The 27046-nt window shown below is 28.2% G+C and overlaps 2 protein-coding genes across 4 annotated transcripts in view; one reads left to right on the plus strand and one right to left on the minus strand.

Annotated features, from left to right (window-relative positions):
- LOC117171395 (cadherin-99C) overlaps nt 1–27046 on the minus strand; it is a 313631-nt gene that overhangs the window by 228495 nt on the left and 58090 nt on the right. The window lies entirely within an intron of this gene.
- Nucleotides 5960–19179, plus strand: LOC117171397 (uncharacterized protein C15orf61 homolog). 3 transcript variants are annotated; one of them, XM_033358670.1, is made up of 4 exons: nt 5960–6183; nt 12486–12608; nt 15854–16097; nt 18988–19179. In XM_033358670.1, exons 2-4 carry the CDS (start codon nt 12522–12524, stop codon nt 19113–19115), a joined length of 459 nt encoding a protein of 152 aa, XP_033214561.1. In that variant the 5' UTR covers nt 5960–6183; nt 12486–12521; the 3' UTR covers nt 19116–19179. The 3 variants fall into 3 exon arrangements, with proteins under 3 accessions (XP_033214561.1, XP_033214562.1, XP_033214564.1); XM_033358671.1 differs by having other exon boundaries at nt 5960–6162; XM_033358673.1 differs by lacking the exon at nt 12486–12608.

Below are 27046 nucleotides of genomic sequence, written 5' to 3' on the forward strand. Positions count from 1 at the left end.
TTTTAAAATAGTTTAACTTTGTTTTTTATCAAGAAAGGAATGACGTTAAGTATTTTGTGTTATTTGAAAAGTTGACTTGATCGATGGTTTTGGTTTCTAATTTCACGGATTGTGGAATGAAATCTACAATGGTCGATGAAAACTACTTCTGATGATAATACAGATTCCTTCAAAAATGTCATGGGCTCTGACGGTTTGCTATTGAGATTTGCCACAATATATAAAGTCTGAAATTGAGATGCATCCACTGATTATTTAAAACAAAAGTATATACATATAATGATGAAGATAAAGTTGAAGCGATTGCTAATCAATTCGAATTGATTCATAAAAAATGAAAAAATATGAATTTATTTTATCATTGTATTAAAACTCCTAAGGATAAAAAAGCTGCAGATCAGAATGAGATAGAAGAAATAATTACGCATCATCCGACCTATGGCGTTTTCAAATGAAAAAAGTCCATTTTTATCCAAAACTGGATAAGTTAAATTTCAAACTAAAAATTATTTGTCAGGCAAAAAAAAACAACAAACTTCAACAAAACAGGTGAATTTTCAAAGATGCTGATGAATTAACAGAAATTATGAATCTTCAACCTTAAAAGATGATTTTCAAACCAAGAAAAATATTTTTCCATAAAAAAGAAGAGTTTTCAACAAAATACAAGCATTTTTAAACAAAAAGTTGAATTTTTAACTCAAAAATATTGACTTTTAACTAAAAAAAATTAAACTAAATAAATGCATTTTTAATAAAATAAATTAACTAGCAACCCAAATAGTTGAACTTGCAACAGACAAGGATTGCAGCCAGGGGCTACGAAACCCTAAAAAGCTGAAATTTCACCAAAATAGTTACATTTTCAACAAAAGAGTAACTTTTTAACTAATATGATGAATCTTCATGTAAAAAAATTAATTTTTGTAAAAGTAGCTCAACTTCTAATCAAGTAGTACAATTTGTAATAAAAGAATATGAAATGTCAAAAACAATATAATAGTTAATATTTCAACCAAAAACGATTTAAAAAAAAAAACACTTGATTTTTCAACCAAATCGATTTTGATTTTGAATCGATAACCATTTGAATTAAATAAAAAACGAATTTTCTACCAAGAATATTTATGTTCTAGCAATAAAACCGAATTTTCAACAAAATACATGAGATTACAACCAAATAGTTTAACTTTCCACTATAAAGATGAGTTTTCAACTAAAACGATGAATCTTTAACAAAAAGAGAACTCTTGACAATTAATGTAATAGTTATTATTTAAGCCAATACAGATTTAAAATTTAAATTAAAAACAGTTAAATTCATTCAAAAAGACGCATTTTCAACAAAATAGTTTAATCTTTAACCAAATAGTTCAATTTTTTAATAAAAAAGATTAAAGATCAAATATAAAATGAAAAAGATCAGTTTTCAATCAAAAATGGAATAGTTGAATTTTTAATTTTAAAAATTGATATTTAACAACAACAGTAAAACTAATCTTAAACAAGAATGTTGAATATTCGGCATAAGATACGTAATTTAAACTAAAATCATGAATACTCAAAGAAAAAAATTGAGTTTTTAACAATAGGTTAAATTTTTAATCAAAAATTATGAGTTCTCAGCAGATTAGAAGATTAAATTTGAACCAAACAGTTTCTTTTTAATAACAAAAAATACAGTTTCAGTCACAAGATAGAAATTATCAAACAATAAAGGCCAATTTTTAATATGAGCCGAATCATCCGCCGAGAATGATTTTTCAGTCAAAAAAGAAAAAAATTCAACCAATTTGTTAAATTTTCAAGCCAAAGACATGACTTTCCTTCAAGATTCAACCAGTGAAAATTCCATTCTTGTAAATGCAGCAGTTGAGAATTCGAGACTTAAAAATTCAACATTTGAATTTTCAACCAAAAAGGTTTAATTGTAAACAAAAAATGTAAGAAATAATAGTTTAAAAAAATTCAATTTTAAATAAAAAACAGTGAAATTCAACAAAAAAGATGAATTTAAAGAAAATTTACTTTATAATTCTACGTGAAGTTCTAAATGTTAAAAGGAACGAAATATTTTTTCCCAATTTGATTTTATCTACAAATATTGTTCAAACTAAAATTTAAAATAATGCTCAATAAGTTTCTTTTGTAATATATTATTTGCAATATAAATTAATTCATATTTTAGCACTGCTTCTAATTTACAAAGCCATCAGTACAAAATTTCTTTCCTTTAAACTTTCAGAACTTCAAGTAGATAATTTTCTACGCATAAAGACCATTTATCTAATCAGTAATATCTACTTACAGAATCCATATTTTTGAATGATCTAAACTGTCACTTTCATTGATAAATCAGGCATATTGAATGATTTAAATAATGCATTTTTATCCTTGCTTTTATAATTAATGAATCATGTTTACTAATTAAATAAGTAATTTTCATTAATCTAATATGGTTAATCAAATCATTTATTAAAATGTTGGAACCTAATGAATATAAATTATTGCAAAACCCAAAAGGAAGTCAAGAGAACGAACTATAATATACCAATAACAATAGCAACATGAACATATTGTAAAGCACTCAATATTCACAACTCAATCTATAATCACATTATATCATGCCCATTCAAATATTTATTATTTAAAGTTATTTTCCATCGGTTTGTAATTAATTTTCCAATATTTTAGTATGAAGCACTGTCGTTAAGTTTTTTAAACCAGTTAATTATTAAAGATTGACCGTTCTAGCGGAGTGACTATCTTAGACACAAAGCCTCTACAGCAGATTCGTTCAACAATGAAGCAGTAATGCACGACTTCCTTCCAAGATCTATATTTTCATTAATAGTGCCTATGCCTATCATCGCAATGCTGAAGAGGATATTGCATGCTCTGTGCTCGCACATTTATAGTTATGCACAGGATATAAAACGAAGTTTGCGAGATGAGCTGACACGCTTTATCGTCGTATAACGGGATCGCAATCCACAAGCCTAAGACTCGATCTTAAATATCTTCGTTTGTATTTTCTAGCCACATGCGTTAGAATTGCAACAAAAACATGAAACACACCACGATACATGTAATTACGGGTCATTCACATTTGTTTACGTCACTGTAAATGACTCTGTGGTTAGTGTGATGGGAATTTGACACTTCGATGTGCGAGAAAACAAAAAGCAATCTTCTACACCAAAGTTCACACGATTCTCTTGATAATTCATCATTTAGACTTTTTGCAGTGCTTCCCTGTACGATACCCTTGTTTTCCATTTTTTAGTTGTTATAAAAGAAGGCAGACAGGGCCAGTTCTAGATCATCCTACCTTACCGACTTCGATACCGTTTCATAGCTAAAGTGGTTCATGTCGTTGCTATGTTTCTAGGACCATACTGTCTTAAGACTCTAGACGTTTGTATACTGTAGAAGAATTTTTTTTCAGGAGTTATACGCGCATTAGGTGAATAAAGAGAGAAATTTTTGTATGAAATGCATTATCTATAAGGAAGCAATAGGTCATCTATATTTTCTATCAACTATATGACACGGTAGAAAATTCAAGGGCAAATCAAAATATTACCTTTAAAAAATTGCGGGATATAATTTGATGACGTCAACATGAATATTCTAGAAATTTAGCACGGAAGTGAACCACTTCGGCTGTAGAATATTCTCGATGTCGGTCAAGTAGGAATCTTCATATAATACTCCCCCTGCATATCTACTCATTAAGTACTAAGAAGATTTGTGAAGATTACTTATTTCATTGCGCTTCTAATTGTAAATTTATGTTAAATTTCGAGAAAAAACGTCACATTAGTAGTTGAATTAAGAATAATTAATTGATTATTATGTATTAATTGGAGGTGAGTTTTCAATTCATACATTTTCATTACTTTTAGAAAGACCCACATGTACAGTTAAGTAAATGTAAATGTTTTTGTAAAAGCTTATATTTTCTACATAAGGTGGTCAAAAATTAACATATTTTTCTGAATTACTAGGAATTAATATAGTCTAATATATGTAAAGGGCATTAACAAATCTTGGATAAAGTAAAATTCTATGTGAAAAAAGGAACGCCTTTCAAATCCGCTAGGATTCGAGCCCAGGACCTGAGAAACCTGGAAAACTAAGGACATTTTATTGGTCAGGGAAAGTCAGAGAAAAGTTAGAGCATTTTTATTAGAGTCACGGAATTTTTTCAAATGTGCTAAATTTTTTTTTTTAAATTGTAATAATTCATTAAATAATTATGTTTTTTATTTGTGAAAGTAAAATTATAGTACTGGATTTATACTTATTTATATCAAACTTCTTTCTAGTATTTTTACTAATTTCAGGAAAATATATCACTAAAAATATTTTTATTGAATATTTTTGTTTTTTGTATTATTCATTTATTTTTTATATTATTTAGTTCATTAATTATTTTATAGGGATAGTACGTGTATATTAAAGAATATCCTTTAATTATAAAATTTCTGAAAACTTGTACCTTTAAAGCCCATTATTGAATAAATTGCTTACTTTATTTTAATTGGCGTTATTAGTGAATTAATATAATTTAGAATGCATTTTCTATTTTATTTTTAATGAAATTTCGTTTTTTAATGAGTTCGGATAATAGAGATATTATGAAATAAAATAATCAATTTTCAACAGAAATTCAAATAAAATATGAAATTTTTGCAGAAATGGTCTTGAGAGACCCCTAATTTTATGGGACATTATGACACCAAAAGAACAATGACATTTTTTTTACAATTAGAGTAGATCTTTTTCAGAAAAAATTGAAGTATTTGATGAAGTATTAATTTAATCCACAGTGTTGCTTTCTTTTTTCATGGATTGTGAAATCATATCTGCACTTCAGAGAAAATAGAGCTTTTTTGGATCATACTTTGTCTATTCCTATTTTTTAATTTTCCCATTTTTTAATAAACTTATTTAATTACATAATTACATGTTAATTTTTTCCACCGGTCTAAAATCAATATTTTTTAAATATTTATTTTCATTATTAATTTTCAAACAAAATTGTTCTCAAGCTCTGCTAGGATCCGAACCCAGGTCGGACGCGATTAATTCCTTTGTAACCCCTACAAGTTGAACTCCGACGTAATTCATTCTACTTGTAATAATTTTTCAAACATTCAAATGTTTTATATTCTTCCATGTTATGGTTTTGACCAGATGAAATGTATATAATAATTTGATTTTAATTTTATTTTGTCTACTGGTATAAAATCTGTATTTTTTATATCTTTTTTTATTTTTAAGTTGTAAAAAAATGGCTTTCAAGTTAATTACAGTTTTTTTTTACTTTTCAAATTCTAGAGATACCTGAAAAAACTTGGAATTATCAGTGAATTTTTCTTTACAATTTGAGTAGTAAAAAAAAAGATCTCTGAGTACTCAAGCCCTTCTTGGTGGTTCAGAGTCCACCTTAAACTGTAGGTATCTCTCCCAACTTCAAATAAGTGTGTGGGGTATGTGTAAAATAATACAGGAGAACTGCAAAGAGAATATAAACCCTTCGGGAAGACATTAGAATCTTCCACTCAAAATAAAAAATAAAGAATCTAGTGAGCGATGATCCTGGGGGCTGAAAAATAATATTTCGACTCACTCTTCTGCTTACAATTTCGATTTCCGCCTTGCACTATGGAAGAGCCTCGGCAGCCCACAGGTTTAACTAGTCTAGCAACGAATCTATTTATTTCCGAAGAGTCGTGGCGCCGGTAGTTCTAGTATTTGTGGTTCAGAATCCACCTTAAATAAATCTTAGATTTTACGCATTGTATGTTTAAAAATAATTCTCACAACACACCTTGTCGATGCTAGTGTTCGATTTAAAAAGACCGCCACGCAATCTATCGAAACTTATCGATTCTCTGAAACTCGAGACCATGTGGAGACCATGCTCCAGCCTCACTCACATCAGTGGGTGTTGGTGGGAGTGCGTGACCTCTCGACCAGACTCTAGAGGGAAAACACGATGAAGATATAAATTTGCTTCGGAAATCTTGTGATCTTGGCACATTACAATGGTCACTATAGCATACAAGTGAGCGGGTACTACCATTTACGTATGCTCGTCGCGTGAATCGATTACATGGGTACACCGTGCAAGTGAAGCGGCGAATTGCTCGTGTATGTGTCACTATAGGAGCGGTAAGTTGAAGAGGAAGAGGAGAAGTGGCGCGACGACTCTAGCCTTTTTTGCATTCATAACTTTGGCGCATGGCGCTAGCTTATCATTTTTATTGTTTTTTTCTGTCTCTAAGCATGTAGAAAGCAACAAATCCATCCGCTGTTTCAATTCTATACAAATTTGCACAATGTCTCAACATAAAGTTCAAATATTTCGCAGAACATTTAAATATTTCTCAGAAAATTCTATTCTGCGCATGCGTTGAAAATTGAATTCAAATAGAGGCGCGATTAGGCAACGAGTATGGAAAAATAAGATAATTTTATATTTCAATGCATGATTAATATTAGATTGAAAAGAGTGATGAATAAGTTACTTTTTATAAAGAACTAGTTATATTTACCGTTAAAATTTTTAACTTTTGCTTACTTAGTTTTGAAAAAAAATAACATAGTTACTTTTTTTAGTTATTTTTGTATTTTAAAAATATATACTAAGAAAAATAATAAACTTAAGTAATTTTTAGTAATTTTTTTTTCTTAAATCAATTTTTAATCCATTTTTTAAGATAGTCACTTTAAATTAAAATATCACTTGAGTCACTTCTTTCAATAATTTAAAACAGAGAACCCAAGCATTTCTAAATTTCATTGAAGTTTGTTTCATTCCTTCGAAATTTTTAAATCATCCTGAATTCTTTGAAATTCCTTTTAAAATTCACTGAATTCGATTGTTTTTTTAATTTTCTTTATCCATTTTTTATTATTGGATTTTTATTTCTTGAATTTCTCGCAATTCATTCCAAATTTAATGACTTCAATCAATGTTTTTCATATGTTGGAATTGTTTTTAATTAACTTAAATGTTTTGCTTAATTCACAATACATTTTTATGAATTTCTGGATATTCTTCTCATTTCCCTTAACTTTTTTGAAACGTATTCGAATTTCATTTAATTTGTTTTTAATGCTTTTTTAATTCTCTTAAGTTTCGTTAAATTCATCCTGAATTTTTTGCATTCACATTTGACTCAATTGGATAGACATTTTTTTACTTTCGAAACTTTTTTAAATTATATTATTTCAAATGTTTATTAATTTCATCAAACCCTCTTGAATTTCCCGGAACTCTTCTAAATTTAATTCAATTTTAGTAAAATCAGTGGAATTTATTGGATTTAAACAATTTTATCAACCCACTTGAATTCATTTGGAATTCATTCTGATTTTTTTTAAATTGAACTGCTTTGGAATTCTCTTGGTGTTTTTAACTTCCACCGAGTTCTTTTAAATTCACCTAATTCTATTGAAGAAATGGATTTTTAGTTTTTTTTTTAATTCATCCTGAATTCTTTTAAATTCAGACTCACCTTGAATTCTTAGGAATTTCGTTAAAATCTTTTTAATTTTCCCGAATTTTTCTGAATTATTTCGAAATAAAACTAATTCAATGAATTTTTTATAATATTTTAAAATTATTTACTCAATTCGATGGAAATTCATAGAGTTTTAGATTAAAAATTTTTTAAATTATATTCTTCTAAAATCCGATGAATTTCATTGAAGAAGCTTCAATTCCCGTGAATTCTTTTATATTCACTTCAATTTTTCTGAAATCAGAGAAATATTTTCCATTTTTTAATTTTTTCTAATTCATTTCAATTAATTTGAGATTTAGTCTGAACATAAAAAAATTTAATTCTTTCGAATTTTTATAAATTCACTCAATTCTAGTCAAGCAAATGCAGTTTTCAACTTTTTTAAACGTTTTGTTTTAATTCATCCTTCAGTCACCTTGAATTTTTAAGCATTTAACCAAATTCGTTTGAATTCCCTTTAATTCTTCTAATTTCAGGCTAATTTAACTAAAATTGATGTAGTATTTTGGATTTTTTTTAATTCACCTTTAAGTGTTACGAATTTTATTTAATTAATTGGCTTTTCTAAATTATTTGAATTTATGCTAAAACCATTCAAATTAACTTGGAATTCTGATAAATTTGACCAAATACTTTTCTATTCAAAATAGAATTAGTTACATTACCAATAATGCACTTTAGTTACCTTTGGGTTGGAAATTAGTCCCCCAGTTAATTAATACCTTAAAATCATTATCATTTGTTGGAAAATTTGTAGTCCTTAAAGATACTATAAAATCGCATAGGTCTGCTAAACATCCCTATAAACCTCGTGAAATTCTTTGAAAACCCGCAAATTAATTGAGTTTTTTAATATCTTTTAAAATTTTTTCAAAATTTTGAAAACTTTGAAATCAGATGAACTTTTTCGAAATCTCCTGAAATCCCTTGAAATTTTGCAAATTCTCTGAAATTAATTTAGAATATTTGTAAATACTCTAACAGCTTTAAAACTCAATAAAACCTTTTCAAATTCCTGAAATCGGTTAGAAACGTTCAAAATTATTAGGAATCTGTTGAAATCTTTGAAATTTTTAAAAATTTTACAAATTGATTAAAATATTTTGAAATCTTCGAGATCTCTCAAGTAGTTGCATTAGGGAATACACTGGAAATCCCATTTAAGGCCCAAAACCGCACTTAAATGGGATTTCCAGTATAATTTTTAAAAAAGTGTCGAGAAGTCTCAATATTAGCGTGAATTCAAAGCCTGTCCTGGACTTCATTATGCAACAATCCTGTATACATGAGTTAAAATTAATTTTACAACAAAATTGCTATATAAATACTTCACTGAAAGGCATGCAAATGGCTTGACGACATTCCTAACTAATATCCCTTCATAACTCTACTTTTTTTTATCCTGCAATCATCAACTTCCCTATGACCTCCACAGGAATATGAATTCCTTAGTGAAAAGTTATGCTCAACAAGGATATCATCACCTCAGAATAGTAATTACTTGTTTCTCGATGCTCAGTCCCCCACTTCTGTCTTCTCTGCAAAGTTGCACACTCGAATGCGTTAACCGTGCGTGAACCTTGAAAACCTTGACATTTTCGTGCAACATGAGCTCATATCTATTTTAGAAAGGAACAGACAGTAAAGCTACTGTTGCCGATTACGCTCACCTGTTGGCCACGCCTGCTATTCTCAATCTCTTTTACAAGTCTTTGAAATGAAAGTTATTTATTTGTAAACCTAAAATAAAAGTCTTTTGAAGCATTCAAACTGTACATTCCCGCCGGAATTTATCTACACGACTGATGTAAACGGTTTTCAAAATCACTGATGACTTTCAAACACGATAACTAGACCGGAAATATAGTTGATCATTTACTTTTAATTTTTTTGACAGCTTATGAAATTGCACGTCAAATGACCCCTGGTAGATATTTTTGACTTATTGAAGAGAATACATCACGTGAAAAATGTTTTCCTTTAATTCAAGAATTTTGTAGTTCGACTTCATCTGGTGCTATGGCCTAGGAAAGTTGTAGAACAAAATTGAAATTTACAGGAAACAATCTTTAAAACCTTATCTTTAATTTGAGCCAATAAAACTTCGAAAATCTTGACGGAACCCTGAGATATGATTAAAAATGTCAAAGCGCGCCTGCAGCGTGTTTCAGTCGGCGTAACCGCCGACTGAAACTTGACGCAGACTCGCTTGAACATTATTGGTCTGATTTTTATACCTCTTACACTAATCTATGGACCACATCTGATCTTTAGAATTTCTTGTAAGTTTTATTAATTAAAGTTATTTATTAAAAAAAAAAAAGGACCTTACTCATACTCGGTTTAAAAAACCACTGATGACTTTGAAACACGATAAATCGGTCCGAATTAAAACTAGAAATTGCATTTAAAAATTATGAGAAAGCTTTTGAAATTTCATGTGGAATGACTCCTAGTAAGAGATATTTCTTACTTTTTGAAGAGGATATATCACGAGAAAAGTGTGTTCCTCAATTCAAGAATTGCACAGTTCGACTTCATCTCATGTCATTGCCTAGGAAAGTTGTAGAATAAACATTTAAATCTACAGGATGCAATCTTTAGAATCTTGTCTCTGATTTAAGCTAAAATCGTTTTGAAATCTTGACGGATTCCTGAGATATGACTAAAAATTTTCAAGCGCGTCCGCATCGAGTTTCAGTCGGCGTAACCAGCGATCCCGGCCGCATGCAGCGATCGCCAACTGAAACTTGACACAGACACGATTGGACATTTCTAGTCCAATTTTTGTATGTCTTACACTCATTTGTTAACCACATATGCTAGTCTAAATCTTTTTTAAGTCTTTTAAATTAAACTTAATTATTTGCCAACAAAAAAAGAACCTTATTTATACCCGGTTCTAAAAATCATTGATGACTTTGAAACACGATAAATCGGTCCAAAGCAAAGCTAAACATTTTATTTAAAAATTATGAGAAAGCTTTTGAAATTCCACGTGGAATGTTCCCTAGTAAGAGATATTTCTGACTTTTTGAAGAGGATATATCAGGCGAGCAGTTTTTTAAAACAAAATTCAACAGTTTTCTAAAATTTGTACCTTAACTTTATCTCGTGTCATGGCCTAGGAAAAAATCCTTAATTAACTAAAGGAAATCTAATTGAAGCCAAAAAAACTTCAAAAATCTTGACCGAATCATGGGTTATGACTAAAAATGTCCAAGCGCGTCTGCATCGAGTGTCAGGCGGCGTAAACAGCAAACCAGGCCTCGCTTAGACTTAAGTTGTTTGTAATACGGAATACGGAAATACTGAATACTGAGATATGAATAAAAATGTCCAAGCGCGTCCGCATCAAGTTTCAGTCGGCGTAAACGAGACCGGCATCGATGGTAACGCCGACTGAAACTCAATGCGAACGGGCTTGGACATTTCTAGTCATATCTCAGTGTTCTGCAAAGATTTTAAGTCTTATTAGCTCAAATTGAAGATAAGATTTTAAATTTTGGGTCCTGAAAATTTCAGATTTTTTCTATAACTTTCCGATGTCATAACAGGACATGAGATTAAATTAATGTTCATTTTTTTCAGAAATGCCTAACATTAAAGTCAATTTGAAGTTATGGTCAATAAACATGGAAAAATTTAAATTCTAAAGCTTGTTATTGCTATAATAACAATATTATAAGCAATTATTAAATTAGCGATTTTTATTGGAAAAAAATTATTTTTTGTTATTACATAAATCAAATTGAAGGTGGCTCAATGGTAATGTTCTACCAATAAAATATGCAGCTTTATAGTTGTATTTTAATATGTAAATTTCTCAATAATTATAAGTGGCTATAATTATCAAATAATAATGAAAAAGTTGAGATTTTTATAGCCAATTTGTTTATAACTATTTTTATTACTGCAAAAATTGATCCTAAAAGCTAAGATCAATGAGGTTCACTAAAAAATGTTGAATTTTAACATTATTAACTATTAAGAATTAAAAATTAGTAATAGGTAAATAAATACTACTATCAAGATGCATGAAAAAAACACGAAAAATCCGCTTATTCAGCCATAAAAAAGCTATTACATGTGACATGATTTAGTAGAGAAAAAATTTCCGTTATGAAAGTCTAAATTTAATATTTGTTGATAATATTGCTAATCAAAATAAAAATTTCAAGATAGTGATGCTCTTTCTTGTGGAACATTACCATTGAGTTACATTCCACATGATTTAGAAGAAAGAATTTTTTTAGTTAAAAAATTATAAATTTAATATTTGTTTATAATATTGTTAATAACAGTGAAAATTGCGAGTTCGTTGCACGCTTTTCTTGTGACGCATTACCAATGAGGTACATGTTACATGATTTACTAGTAAAAAGATGTCCCATGAAACATTCTATATTTAATATTTCTTTTGTAATATTGTTATTAACACTGACAATATTTAACGTTTACATTTTTTTCTATTTGCAAATCATAATTTTTCATTGATTTAAAAATATTTTCATCAGAACAAAACAGGGAGATTTAGGCATTTTTAATTTTTTTTTTAAATTCTGCGCTTGAGCACCACATTCAAGTAATTGTTTGTCAAATTTCTTATCAGAATTGTGTTAAATCCTAAACCAAATATTCATGTTTTTTAGGTATATGTACTTTAGTTCTGATACATAATAATTTTATTCCGCTTTTTTGTTCAGAGAAAAGATATTGATAAAATGTCTAATTTTGACGTTATATTTGTTTAAATAATGATATCATCAGTGATTTTTAATATTCCTCGATGTAGGCCTGTGAATAATTTCGGTCGGTAATGTCATAATTATTATAACATGTAGGTATAAAATTAAATCAACGTTACAATAAATTTATTCCTCTATTAATCTGTGCATTTACACTGACTGTATTTTATCAATTATATTTCGTGCTTTAATGTAGAAAAAAATCCGCAAGCCTGGAAGGATCAATCCACAAATGATTGCCGCTTCGCGGCCAATTGAAAACTCACTCGCCTGTCACGTGAGACATTTTACCCGGAGGCCGAAACCGTTAGCTTCGGAGGTCAGTCATTTCTTCAGTCTAAGAATTCGGAAATAACACGCATGCCTTCACCACTAACGCCAATTATTTCAAATACATTCTCAGAGAACAAAACTAGAAAAAGAAACTGCAAGCAAAAAAAGATCGTGAGAAAGATTATATTTCAAATTTTAGCCTGGACAAATTAGTCCATGCCTTAGGACCTAGTCTGTATTTCTCGTTTGTTTTTTGCCACCCTAATGTACGGTATTTTCGGAATTTATTTTTAACTTACCTAAACTAGAGGAAAGAGGCTGGTTAAAATCCTATATTCCTACCTTACCGACATCGAGAAGTTTCTACTTTATTAAGTGGTTTGTGTCCGTGCTAAGTCTCGAGACTATAAACACGGACTCGAACCAATTGAGATGTAGGATATCCTCGATGTCGGTAATGTAAGAATCAAGAATTAGAACCGGCCTTAATTAGAGACTGGAATACATTTTTTAAAATAAAATTAATATAGATTCCATATTGAACTCAATATGAATTTTTAAGGGAAAGGATTAATAATTGCGAAAATTAAAAATTAAATTGATTACCAGACTTACAAAACCTCGAGGAAGAAGATTTAGTACGTTTAAAAAATATTCACCTGAAACAGAAAAGAAAACATACATTAGTCTCACATGTACCATACTAACAACAAGTAAAAATAAGTAAAAACAATAATAATAATAGTAATCAATATGTAAATTAGCCATTGAATTATCAAGAGAAATTTTTTATGTTATAGTTTAATTTTCTACCAAACTATTGAATTTTCAAGCCAAAAAGACGAATTATCTACTAATAAAAAAATAAACAGTTGAATTTTCAACCCGAAAATTTAAAATTTTCGACCCAAAAAAAGGCATTTCTTAAAGATTAGTTCCACTTTAACCAAGTAGTTCATTTTTAACCATAAAAATATGAATTCTCAACGAAACTTCTAATACATAATTGATATTTCAATCAAGAAGTATTTCAATTTGAAACCAAAAGCAGTTGAATTAAACCAAAAAGTATTAGTTTTCAACAAAATTGCATTTTGTTGCAAATTTTTTTCACAATTCCATTTTCAACAAAAAAAGAATTAGTTTTCAATGAAAAGATTAATTTTCAACCAAATAGTTAAACTTTTAACTAAAAAAGATCAATTTTCAATTAAAATTATAAATTTTTAACAAATAATTCTGAACCAAAAAAAAACGAATTGTCAACAAAATATTTAAATTTTGAACCCAATAGATTATATTCCAAATAAATTATTAATCTTCATCAATAAAGAACATTAGCACGGACATGAACCACTTAAAATATGAAACGGCCTAGATGTCGCTAAGGTAGGAATCTAGAATTAGAACCAGCTTTATTCATCTACTACCCAATTATCATTTGCAGTGACTCTAAAAAATGAAAAAAGTCTGAAAATGAAATTTATATTCTTCCGAGTCACGATATTAAGGGGATTTTTTTTAATCCGGTTTGGCTGGCTTAGATTTTACTGTTGAATATAAATTGTTTTTATTTTATTTTGATATTAAAAAAATGCTAGTATCCATGGTTCCCTCAAAACTCACAACTTATCAGGCAAAATTTACTTCACTTATGTAACTTAACTTAGTGCTGCAGACATGTCCTTCATCAGGCTGCAGTGCCAATAAGTTTCGAGGGTACCATGGATACTAGAAAACTTTCTTACCATCATATGCATAACGAAACCTGCTAAGTTGCCTTTCCCAGGCGCAATAAAAGTGCACTTTTCAAATTTTAACCCTCAAAAGTGCATACATGGTAAAAATCACGGTAAAGTGCATCGTGGGTGACTGGGTGTTCAATACCCCAGCGTATTCAATCATGTAGTGTTTAACTCCTATTGAATATTTTGACACAATAAAATTATTGGATATAGTTTAAGGTATCTCTTATAAGGTAGAGCTGATTTTATAGCCATTTATTTATTTTAAGTTTGTTAAAAAAAATATTGAAAAAAAACAAGTGAAAAAGGGTTTTTACTTAAAAATTCATAACGCAGGCAATTTTAATTATTTTTACCTGAAAATTTATGCCTATGCTTTTGAAATAATGTACTTTCATAAAAAAATAATGCAACATGGGTGCTTGGAAACAAGATATTTATTTGCGCAGTTGAAAAGTCAATTTTATGATAAATTGATGAATCAGATTTTTTGCTCTCAAATCGATTTATTATCATAAAACATGAGGAACTTTGACCTGTAATAGTATAAAAATACAAGAAATTGAAAAAGAGACATATATAACTGTATTTTAACAATTATATTTTATTCAACACATCCACAGTCTGCTCTCGCATGACGCGCTGCCGTAAGTTATAAGACATCTACAAAGAAAAAGAGCATGAAATAATCGAAAAAAAATTATTTCACTTCATATTATATACTTACATTAGAAGGTAAACAAAAATCAATAAAATTTCAAACAAAAAATTTTCTTTAAAACTACTTTTTCACTCATTAAGTGCACACTGGGTGTTCGAGACCCCACGAGTTTTTACATACACTTTCAGCAGCTGGTGCTAGTTGACTGACGCTTGACGCAGTATGCTAAACGCATGGACATAAGAAACACGGGACTGGGCATGCCTTCCTAACTTGGCGAGCGGGGTTGAATCCACGAGAGGGGGGAGAATTCCATGAGTGGGGAGAGCCACCATTTTACGATGTGCCATTTGATTATGCGCACGAGCATTTTTGGCGACAAACTGTGCATGAAAATATAAACATGTGGGCGCTGCCATGCTTGTCGCGGGACATCAAAAGGTGGCGGACCTCCCCCCTCATTTCATCACCCCCGCAATGGCATGCCTAGTCCCTTGTTTCCTAAGTCCATGGCTAAACGACTTTACTTACAGTTAGTGTCTCCAACTAAAGCTAGATGGCGACACTTACTCAATTTTTTCGCATTAAGTATGGTTTATAAGAGTTTGAAAATTGCTTGGGGTATATGACACCCACAATGCATTTTAAGGGTTAAATCAAAATGGAAACAATTATACTAAAAAATCGAATTGACTTAATAAAGAGAATAATATTTAGAATACTTGTGTGGTAAAATTAGAACTAAGTATTCAACAGTTTGACTCTGAAATCTCAGCCTGCAAAACCGGATTCAAATAAATCCCCTGAAGTGAAGTTGGAAGGAAGATGAAGTGAAAATATGATGAATTGATCATTCGTAATCTCGATTTCTTCTTTAACAAACAGGTCCTAACGAGCTACTTGTTACAAACTGAGGAACCACCTTGGACATCATATTTTGTGAAATATGCCGACGTATCGAACGATCAGAGGGGAATGTCTCATTTCAATTGGCCAGTGGGTAAAAGCAACTACCACATTTTGAGGACAGGCTGTTTCCCTTACATCAAGTATCACTGCACCAAGAGGCCTCAACAGGACCTGAGTCTGGAAGACAAATTCTTCAAGGCGATCAAGATACTTAACCTTGGTATTCGCTTGTGCAAAGTTAATGGCAAAAGAGGCCAGCGTAACTAATACGTACGTTAGTCACGCCGGCTCTCGCGACTTTAGTTTAGGACCCCTTTCTGCTTTGCTTATTATGGTCCCCTATCAAAAAACGGTACTTCAACATGCATGCAGAAAATAAACGATGATTTGATGATTTAGGACTTTAAAACTTTAATTGTTTCTGTGTGGATATTCAGGAACACCTTTCACCAATCCAAAAATTCCGGACACTAAAATTAGTGCTGAATTCGAGACGATTTCAAGAAAATTCGAGATTTTCTTCAAACATGTTAAGGTGAACTCAAAACTTCAAGGAGATCAAGGATATTAAAAAGTTTCGAGATTCTCGATTCAAGATCGCAATAACTTTCGAGATTCTCGACTCAAGATCATAATAAGTTTCGAGACTCTCGACTCAAGATCTCGCCTTTTTTTAAGGTTCTCGATCTCAATCAATTGTTTAGTTCGCCTAAACATGTTTGAAGTGAATCTTAAAGTTTCGCGAATGCATCACCCACTGAAGTGTACAAGAAAATTCCCGGTCATTCCAATTTAAGGGTTGCTACAGGTCAGGGGATGTCACGGAATTTTCGATAATTTTTCTGAACTATTCAATCATCCTTCCCCCATGTAAGATAACGTAAGATTTACGTTTACCCCCCCCCCCCCCCCCCCCCCCCCCCCCCCCCCAATATCCATACACACACAAATTCTTATTAAGATTTAAAAAACGTATGGATCGAAAATAAATATAAATTATGTTGCTTAAAACAAACTAGAATTACTTTGTTAAAAATTTATTTTATTTTTGGTGATGATTCATCATATTAGGTGAAAATTTATCTCCTTGAGGAAAAATTAAACTATTAGATTGATCATTTTTTAACTAAACCTCAGCTATTCTATTTTAAGTTAAACATGTATATTTTTGAGTTTAAAATGTAACTATATGGTTGGAAATTCATGTACTTTGTTAAAAATTCTTTTTTTTTGTCTGAAAATCAATTTTCTGTGTTGAAAATTCATCTTCTTGATCAAAAATTCAATTATTTGTTTAGAAATGATTTTTTTATTAAAGGTTCCTCTTTTTTAGTAGAAAATTATTCTTCCTGGTTAAAGATTTATCTTTTTTGCTTAAAAAATTGTTTCTTAAATTTAAAAATTATTTTTTTGTAATGAAAAGTTAACATTTCCATTTTTTGCTAAAAATTGATCTTCTTTAGTTAAAAATGCCACTATTTGGTTATGAATTTGTTTAAAATTGGAATATTTTGTTAAAAATTCAACTTCTTGATTGAAAATTCAACTTCTTGATTGAAAATTCTACTATTTGGTTAAAAAATCTTTTTTTGATTAAAGATTAATCTTTTCTGGTAGAGAATTAATCGCCTTGGTTAAAAAGTTATCGTTTTTGCAGCGAATTTATTTCTTTAGTTAAAAACTGAACTGTTACATTTTTTGTTGAAAATTCATCAGTTTTTGTTGTTAATAACTCAAAATTTATTGAAAATTCATAGTTTCAAACAAATTCATCTTTGACAGAAATTTTTTTTTTTTAATAAAGATTAATCATTTTTGGCAAAAAATCCATTTTTAAATTAAAATTTTCCTACTTCATTTTTTTGTTGAAAATGTAGCCTTTTCAGTTAAAAATTCCAATATTTTGATAAAATTTCGTCTTTTTTTTGTAGAAATTTAATCTTCTTTGCTGACAATTCACTTTTTCGGTTGAAAATTTTTTTTTTTTTAAATTTAAATATTTTATTACAAATTATTTTTGTCTTTCGCTGAAAATTTAGTTTTATTAACTTAAAGTTGAACTATTTCATTTTTTTCATTTATCTTTTTAGCTAAAAAATTATATATTTTGTTGGCAAATTTTATTTTTTGGTACAAAATTCAACTGTTTATTTAAGAATTCATTTTTTTTTTTGAAGATTAATGTTTTTTTGGAGGAAAAATTATCTCCTTGGTTGAAAAATGATCTTTTTTATTGCAAATTTAACTATTCTATTTTTTGTTGAAAATTTGTCCTTTCTAGGTAAAAACACCATTTTCTTTGGTGAAAAATTAATCATTTTTAAATGAAAATGCATGCATTTTGTGGAAAATTCGTCTTTTCAATTAGAAAAATAATCTTATTGTTCAAAATTCATTTTTCTTATTGAAAATTAATTTTTTGTTCAAAAATCTAAATATTTTTTTGAAAATTGTTTGTTTTTTTGAAGTGAAAATTAATGTTTTAAACTAAAAATCAATTATTCTAGTTTTAGTTAAAAATAGATATTTTGTAGTTGAAAAATCACTTATTTTGTTGAAAATTCTTTGTTGGTAGAAAGCTTATCTCTTTTTTTTATTTGACTAGTTGATTATAAATTTTTTTTGTGAAAAATTTATCGTCTTAGTTAAAAATGTATTTCCTAATAGGAAAGCTACTGTTTTGCTGAATATTCGTCTATTTTGTTGTTGGAAATTAATGTTCTAACTTGAAGTTTTTAATTTTCAATTTTGGTTATAAATTTATCTTTTTTTTGTGTAAAATTCATTTTTTTAACACTCGTCATTTTTAGTTGAAAATTCAAATTTTTTATTTAAAAATTAAACTTTTTTTATAGAAAAAAAATGCATTTTTACTTTAAAATTTAACAGTTTTACAGAGAATAAATTTTTTTCTTGAAAATTCAACATTCTTGATGAATTTGTTTTCTTTACTGGTCCAAATGTAGGTTTATTTTTATACCTGAAAGAAGAAAATGGAACAGTCAAGGAAGATCAACAATTCATCAGGGAATATCGAAATTATAATTTTGTAGCAACTATGAATTTAGATGTTAAAGCTAATAAATTGATTAATTTTTTTTTTTAATTAGGTATACCAACTCTAATGTATGGATTAGCAGCAACGCAGCTCATTCGCCACGTAGAGGTCGTTAAAACCAGCAAAGGCGAAGTGCCAATCTATTTTCTGATCCCAGAAGAAAAAGGCTCTCAACATTGAATATTAAATAATACATTTTTTTTATTGAATATAGAAATGACAAACACACCTTGAGAATTAATAACATTGTCATAAATAAAATGTGAATAATTTAAATGACTCATTTCAATCAAGTCTCGCCCCCACATCAAAGGCCATCGACTTCTAGAAATGTTCATACGCAATCTGATGTGGGCTTACATTTTTCATTGATATTCAGTCTTGGATTAGAAAAAAATCCAATAAAAAAGCTACGAGAAGATGCCATGATCTATATATTTCTTATCAAGCAAGAGATTCTAATTAGCGATTTCGCGAGGCATCTTTAACTCGGAAATTCCTCCTTTCAGATATCGACTATTAGACATCTGCAACTCTCGTTTGAGTAATAAACATTTATTTTGTTGAAAAGTCATTTTTTGAACGGAAAATTTATCTATTTTGTTGAAATTTTTTTTAGTAAAAAAGTAAGTAATTTTGGGATAAAAATAATTTTATGAAACTGAATATTCTATTTTTTGTTGAAAATTAATATTTTTAAATAAAAAATCAGTGTACTTTATTATTTTCGCTTTGGTTTTTGGCATGCGAATGCTAGGGCTAAGCTACCAAAAATTGGTGCTCTTAGACTATTTTGTTAAAAAGTCGTTTCTTAAATTAGAAAATTTAACGTTTCTATTTTTTGTTTAAAAAATCATTTTAGTTAGAAATTCAAACTGGTTGGTCGAAAATTAGTCTGTTTTAATAGGAATTTAAACTTCTTTTGTCAAAAATTCATCCGTTTGGTTAAAAATTTGTTTCAAAATTCATCTTTTGGGTAAAAAAGTCAACTATGTGGTTGAAAAATCATTTTTTTAGTTAATGATTCATCTTTTTTGGTAGAAAATTATTCACTCTGGTTAAAAATTTATCTTTTTTCTTTGAAAATGAATGTCCTTCCTTAAAAATTAAATTAATTTGTAGAAACACGTTTCTTAACTTTTAAAATTAATATTTTTAAATACACATTTAACTATTCTATTTTTTGATAAAAATTTATGTTAGTTAAAAATTCCACTTTTTGGTAAAAAAACTCGTCTGTATTTTAGTAGAAATTGAATCTTGTTTGTTAAAATTCATCCTTTTACTTGAAGATGTGCAAAATTCATCATTTTGTTTGAAAATTTAACTGTTTGGTTAAAAATCATTTTTTATGAAGATTCGTCTTTTTTTAAAGAAAATTAATCTTCTTAGTTGAAAAATTATTTTTCTCGGTTGAAGATTTATCTTCTTCTATTAAAATTAATTTCCTTCGTTAAAAATTTATCTTTTTTTTTAAATCGAGCCCTAAATTGAAAATTAATTTTTTCAAATGAAATTTTCACTATACCATTTTCGTTGAAAAATTATGTTTTTTATTTCAAAATTCCATTATTGAATAAAATTCGTCTGTTTTGGTAGAAATTTTCTCTTCTTGGTTGAAAATTCATCCGATTGCTTGAAAATTGAACTGTTTTTTTTCGGAAATTATTTTGATCTGGAAAGAAGTTATTATTTTTAACTTATTTCGATTTTAAATTTTTTTGTTAAAAATGCATCTTTTTTGGTTGAAAATTCACTTCTTTCGTTAAAAATTTAACTCTTTTGTTGAAAAATTGTTTCTTAAATTATGAAAATTAATTTTTTTAAATTAAGAATTAAACAGTTTTAGTTTTATTTAAAAAGGTGCCTTTTTTGTTCAAAATTTCATTGTTTAGCTGAAAATTCATCTGTTTGGTTAAAAATGTAACTATTTTATTAAGAATTCCTTTTCTTTTTTCGCCGAAAATTGACCCTTTAAACAGGAAATTTAAATATTTTATTTACAGTTGAAAATTCAGCTTTTTAAATGAAAAATTAAAAATTTGGTTGAAAATTAATGTACCTGGTGGAATAAACATCTATTTCTTGTAAAAAAAGTTATCCTTTTAGTTGAAATTTAACTACTTTGTTGTAAATCTGTTTTTTTTTTTGTGAAAATTAAATATTTTAACTGCACATTAAACAATTCTATTTTTGGTTGACAATTTATGTTTTTTAGTTGAAAATTCACGTATTTTGTTGAAAAATTGTCTGTGGTACAAAGTGTTTGAATTAAAATTATTTTTGTGTGTGTGTAAAATTCATCATTTTAGATAAAAATTAATTTCTTTAGTTGCAAATTTAACTATCTTGTTGAACTTTAAATCTTTGGTAGAAAATTATTCCTCTTGGTATAAGATTAATCTTTTTTAGTCGAAAAATTCATTTCTTTCTTTAAAAATTTAACTGTTTTCTTGAAAAATTATTTCCAAAATTTTACAATTAATTTTTTTAATCGAAATTTAAGAATTCCATTTTTTTTAAACGTATTTTTTTATTTAAAAGTTCCACGACATGGTTGAAAATTCGTCTCTTTTGGTAGAAATTTAAATGTTTTGGTTTAAAATTTAACTAATTTGTTAAAAGATTGAAATTTGTCATCCCATCTATCGACATTCAGGCATCTACAATTCTTGTTTGAGTAATTAACATGCTGCTGATAAATAAGCGGGAAATCAAGAAACGAGTTGTTGAACCGGTCGGTTCATTAAGAACCAAGCCCACATCTTTTTTCAATATTCTTCTTTTATTCTTATAATTATTTTTTTATTGCTTTTATTTTACATTAAAAACATTTTGCTTCTGTATTTCATTCCAAATAACAAGCAAGGCTCGGCTCGTGCAAATTTTCTCCATTTTTTCAACTTTGATAACGAAATTTTAAAAATTGAAATTCAAAACTAAAAAAATTCTATGACTTTAACGACAATGTTAAAAATCGAATAATTTCTTATTCAAGTTTTATACTTAGAAAATGTTTAATTAAGAGCGTTTGAAATTGGTGAATTTCTAATTTCGTGAATTTGCGCTCAAACTTTTGATTTGTTGAAATTGTAAGATTTAATATTTAGAAATTTATTTTCAAGCTGAAAATTTTTATAATCCATCAGTTTTAAAATCAGTTACAGTCTTCACACTTTTTTGGTTATATCAATATTTTTTTAAACAGAATTTCTCTTTCTTCCCGATTCAAAGAATTATTATTATTTTTTATTAAATTTTTGTATTCAACTGTTACATTGAAAATTAATCTTTCGGATTGAAAATTCAACTGTTTTCTAAACCATTTGATTTTTTTAACTTAAAAACTCAACTCTTTTGTTAAAAATCGTCTCTTTTTGATAGAAACTTATACAGAACCAAATTATATAACAAACTTAATGTAAATTATAAATTTTTCTAAATTGAAAATAGTCCAGTCATGACAACTTTAAAAATTCAGAAAAAAGTATATTTTATACCCAAATTCAGAATCCTACACGTTAAATGACTATTGTTAAAAAATTGTTTTAACTTTAAAGCTTATTTTGATTGTCTTTGAATATTTGAAAATAAATAAAAATTATTTACTCTATATTCATAAACAAATGAAGTTATTATTTCTGTCAATGCGCATCAGATCATGCTTTTTTTATTATCTTTAAAAATTTCATGCTACACTTTGTGAACTTTTTTTCGAAATTCCATGCGACTTTTTTGTAATTTTAATCGACTAATGCAGATTTATTATGATCCAAGCCCCGAACAGGCTGCAAAAAGAAACATTTCAAAAAGTCAATTTTTGTTATAAAACGCAGAGGCTGAAAAAGTACTTGGCTTGCAAGAAAGTACCGCGATGGCTGATACAGTGAAAGCAGACTTTGATTAATACTTTTATTGTGAAGAGCAACCGCGGAAGTTATGAACTTTCCACAACTGCCTGTTTACAAGTTTCCTCGATTGTCGTCATCGACAAGAGATTCAGCGATTTGTCATCTTATTTTTATTCCCTGAATGATTTCACGATGAAGAATGAGTCATAGAAATCACCAAGGGGAAAACAAGTCTGATAATCCGCTAAACAGATCGGTTATCTAAATTGGTATTTAGCAGATTACACCGAGATATAATCCGGTGTAATCCGTATAATCCAGTGTATTCCGAAATAATCCATTTGTAATATGGGGTAATACATTTGTGATCCAAAGTAATCCACTTACAATGGGGAGTAATCCACTTGTAATCCGAAATTAATACACTCGTAATCTGAGCAATACGGTTGTAATCCAAGGTAATCAACTTTTAATCCAAAGTCATCCAAATAATTCGGGGTATTTTAAATAGAAAATTCAAATGGTTATTTTGTATAATAGTAAACCATGTAATCCAATAATCTGGTTCATAGTAATTCAGGTAATCCATGTAATCCAGATTAATATATCCACAATCCAAGTTAATCCACGTAACTCGAAATTATTGATATAATCCAAGTAATTAACTTGCAACCTAGAGTAATCCAGATAATTCGAAGTATTTTACAGAGGTAATTCAAATAGTTAATATGTATAAAAGTAATCCATATAATCCAAGTAATCTAGCTTGGAGTGATTAAAATAATCCATCTAATCATGTGTAATCCAGTTTAACTTACATATAATCCAACTTAATCCACCTACCTCGAAGTAATTCAGATAATCCTTGTAATAAACTAGTAATCTAGAAAAATCCAGGTAATTGAGAGTATTTTACATGGGTAACCCAAATATTTCTAAACTATTATGTTGATATTTTTTTTAAATAATTTTATTCTCTCTAAATTGAAGTATTTCATTTTTTGTTCAAAATTGTTCCTTTTTATTTTAGAATTAATGTATTTTCTTGGAATTTCATCTGTTTAAGTAGAAAACTAATCTTCTTTGTGGAAAAGTTATGAATTACGTTTAAAATTCAAGAATTTGGTTAAAAATTCATTTTTTTTTTTTGGATGAAAATTCACCTTTTTGGGGTAAAAGTTTAATTACTTCGGTAGAAAATTTATTTCTTTAGTTGAAAATTTAACTATTTTGTTGAAAATTAATTTTGCTGGTTAAACATTAATTTTGTTAACTGAAAATCTAACTATTTCATTGTCAGTTCAAAATTCATTCACTTGGTTGAAAATTGAACTACTTTGTTAAAAATGCAACTATTTGGTTAAAAATTCATGTATGTTCATCAAAAATCGTCTTTTTTTTGTAAAAAATTAATCTTCTTGGTTAAAAGTTCAACTAACTGGTTAAATAATTTTGATAAAAATTCATATTTTTGGTTGAAAATTAAACTATTTTTATAATAAATCTTTTTTTTAATGACAATGTTAATATCCCATTTTTGTTTAAAAATAATTTGGTCAAAAAGCCATCGTTTTTGGCGGAAAATTCAACTTATTTGTTGAAAATTTGTCTTTTTGGATTAAAACTTCAACTATTATGATAGAAAACTAACTTTTTGTTCATTGTAATTCTTCTTGATTGAAAATTAAACTAATTTATTTAATTCGTCTTGTTGGTTTAAAATTGTTTTTCAAGTTTTATTATTTTAGTCAAAATTTCATCTCTTTGGTTAAAAATTCATTTTTTTAACACTTGTTAAAATCGTCTTTTTTTATTTGAAATTAATTTTTTTACATTCTCATCATTTATGATTGAGAAAGTATTAGAATTGTCGGAAATTTCATATCACACTTTTTCAACGGATCTCCACGTTTCGAGACCCCCTAAAACCGAAAATCAGGTTTTCACGATGGCGTCTGTCTGCCTGTCCGTCCGTAAACACGATAACTCTCAAAAAAATGAACGAATCAAATTTATCTTTGGCACACTTTTTTTAGGACTAAAAAAAGGACGAGTTCGAGAACCAGCCCTTTTTGATGAAAATTCAAAAAGTGAGCGCATTTTGAAAATTTTTGAGATAACTTTTTTTTTTAATTTTAAAATTCTATGTACGGATATTTATAGTATTAAAAAGAACAAACAATTGATCCTTATGACTTTTTTTGATAAAAAGAAAAATTCTCAGAGTTATAGGGTTTTCAAAATTTTTTTGAATCAACCGAAAATCAAAATTTGAAGCCGAAAAACGCACGATATGAAAAAAAAGTGAAGAGAAGAAAAACATTTCTTTTTGAAAGCCGTACAAGATTATCATAACCAATTTTTGGATTTTCTTCAAAAATCGAAAATTCAAATTTTGATTGCACAAAAAATAATGGAAAATAAAAAAATCCATTTTGTAGACAAACAATGTAGGATACGAAAAAAGATGAATTAAAGAAAATGGTTATCCCAGAAAAGATTTACAATTTCGTTAAGAATCACTTCTTGATAGGACGCGTACTTTTTGTTTTATTCGTGAAAAATAAAGTTGAAAAAAATATATAAAAAAATGTGTAGAAAAACGACGAAAGTTACGAGAAAAAAATCCAACATAACCTGTTTACAAATTTCTATCGGAAATCGAGCGCGCAGCGCGAGTATCACGATAAGAATGTGTACCTCAAAGCCTACAGAGCTATGAGAAACTTAATCTTTGACTATACGTAATTAAGTAGACAATTCAGAATATGAAGACACATATAAATACTGCCATCTGAATGTGATCTTTTTGATAAAGTTTTTTTCAAACATTCCAAATGCAAAGAATAAATATCCGAGCGCGAAGCGTGAGATGTAATTATTCTCGAGTACGAAGCGCGAGATTCAACCATCGCGCGCCTTAGGCGCGCTCTAACTCTTGAGCGAAGCGAGCCGCGCGTGCGGCGTGTTTTGAGAATGTGCCCGCGAAGCGGGAAGATTTTTTCAACTGAAAATATTACTTTTCAATTTTATTGTTGAAACTTAATTTTTTTAGTTGAAAATTTGTGATTTTTGGTAAAAAATCCAATTGTGTGGTCGCAAATTAACTTTTGTGTTGAGAAATCCATCTCTCTGAATTTAAAATTCAACTGTTGCTTAGAAAATTCGTCTTTCGGCTTTGAAGATCGATAACTTAGATTAACTTATTTTTCTTTCTTGATTGGAAACTATTCATTCGTTGAAAATTCACCTCATTGTTGAAAAATTTGTTTACTTTGTTAAAAATTGATTTTCTACTAAGAATGTAACTTTTTCTTTGTGGGTTAAAAATTTATCTTTTTTAGACAATAATTCATCTTTTTTTTTAAATACATGTGTTTTGTTGAAATTTTTTGTTTGTTTGTTTTAAAATTGATCTCCGTGGGTAGAAATTTCATAAATTTTGGATAAAATATCAACTATTACATTTTTTCTTAAAATATCATCTTTCGAGTTTAAAAAATTTATCTATTTTGTACAAAAAGAAATGTTTTTTTTTCTTTTTTTGCCGAAAGATCAACATTTTTCTCTAAAAATGCATTTTTTATTGAAAATTCAACTGTCTTCTAGAAAATGAAATTATTTGGTTGAGAATGCAATTGTTTTTATTTTAAGCTTCATCTTTTTTGTTTGAAAATTTGACTATTTACTTGAAAATTCATCTTTTCAGGTAGAATATTAAAAAATTTAGTTAAAAATTCAACTATTTTGTTGAACATTTAATTCTTTTGTTGAAAATTAATATTTTATGATGGAAAAGTCGTCTATTTTGGTTGAAATAATTTATAAAATTTTCATCTAAATTTTATTTATTACATTTATATATTAATGGTCACAGGGAAAATAAAAAATTGATCTGGGAAAAATCAATGATTTAAAAAAATGAAGGTTTTCGGCCTCCTTAAAAATTTATAAAGTAGAATCATACTAAGTCCATACAATCTGTCACGTAACTACCATTCAATAATTCGGCAATTTAAACAAATTTTTGAATGTCACTGAACGGTTTATAAATCTGTTTCGACTTTTGGCGTTTCTACGATAAAGTATCGTATTTTTATATTTTATGGCCTCTACTGATGAAGCTTTATTTTGTTTCATACTATTACAATCCTAATGATGTCCTCCGTTTTTGTGAACGAAACGTTGAAATAACGAAATAACTGGACAGAAAACCGAAAAATAACTGTAAAAAATATTTTTCATTGCCATTAGGATCTA

Source organism: Belonocnema kinseyi, chromosome 4 (genome assembly GCF_010883055.1).
Source record: "Belonocnema kinseyi isolate 2016_QV_RU_SX_M_011 chromosome 4, B_treatae_v1, whole genome shotgun sequence".
NCBI lineage: Eukaryota > Metazoa > Arthropoda > Insecta > Hymenoptera > Cynipidae > Belonocnema > Belonocnema kinseyi.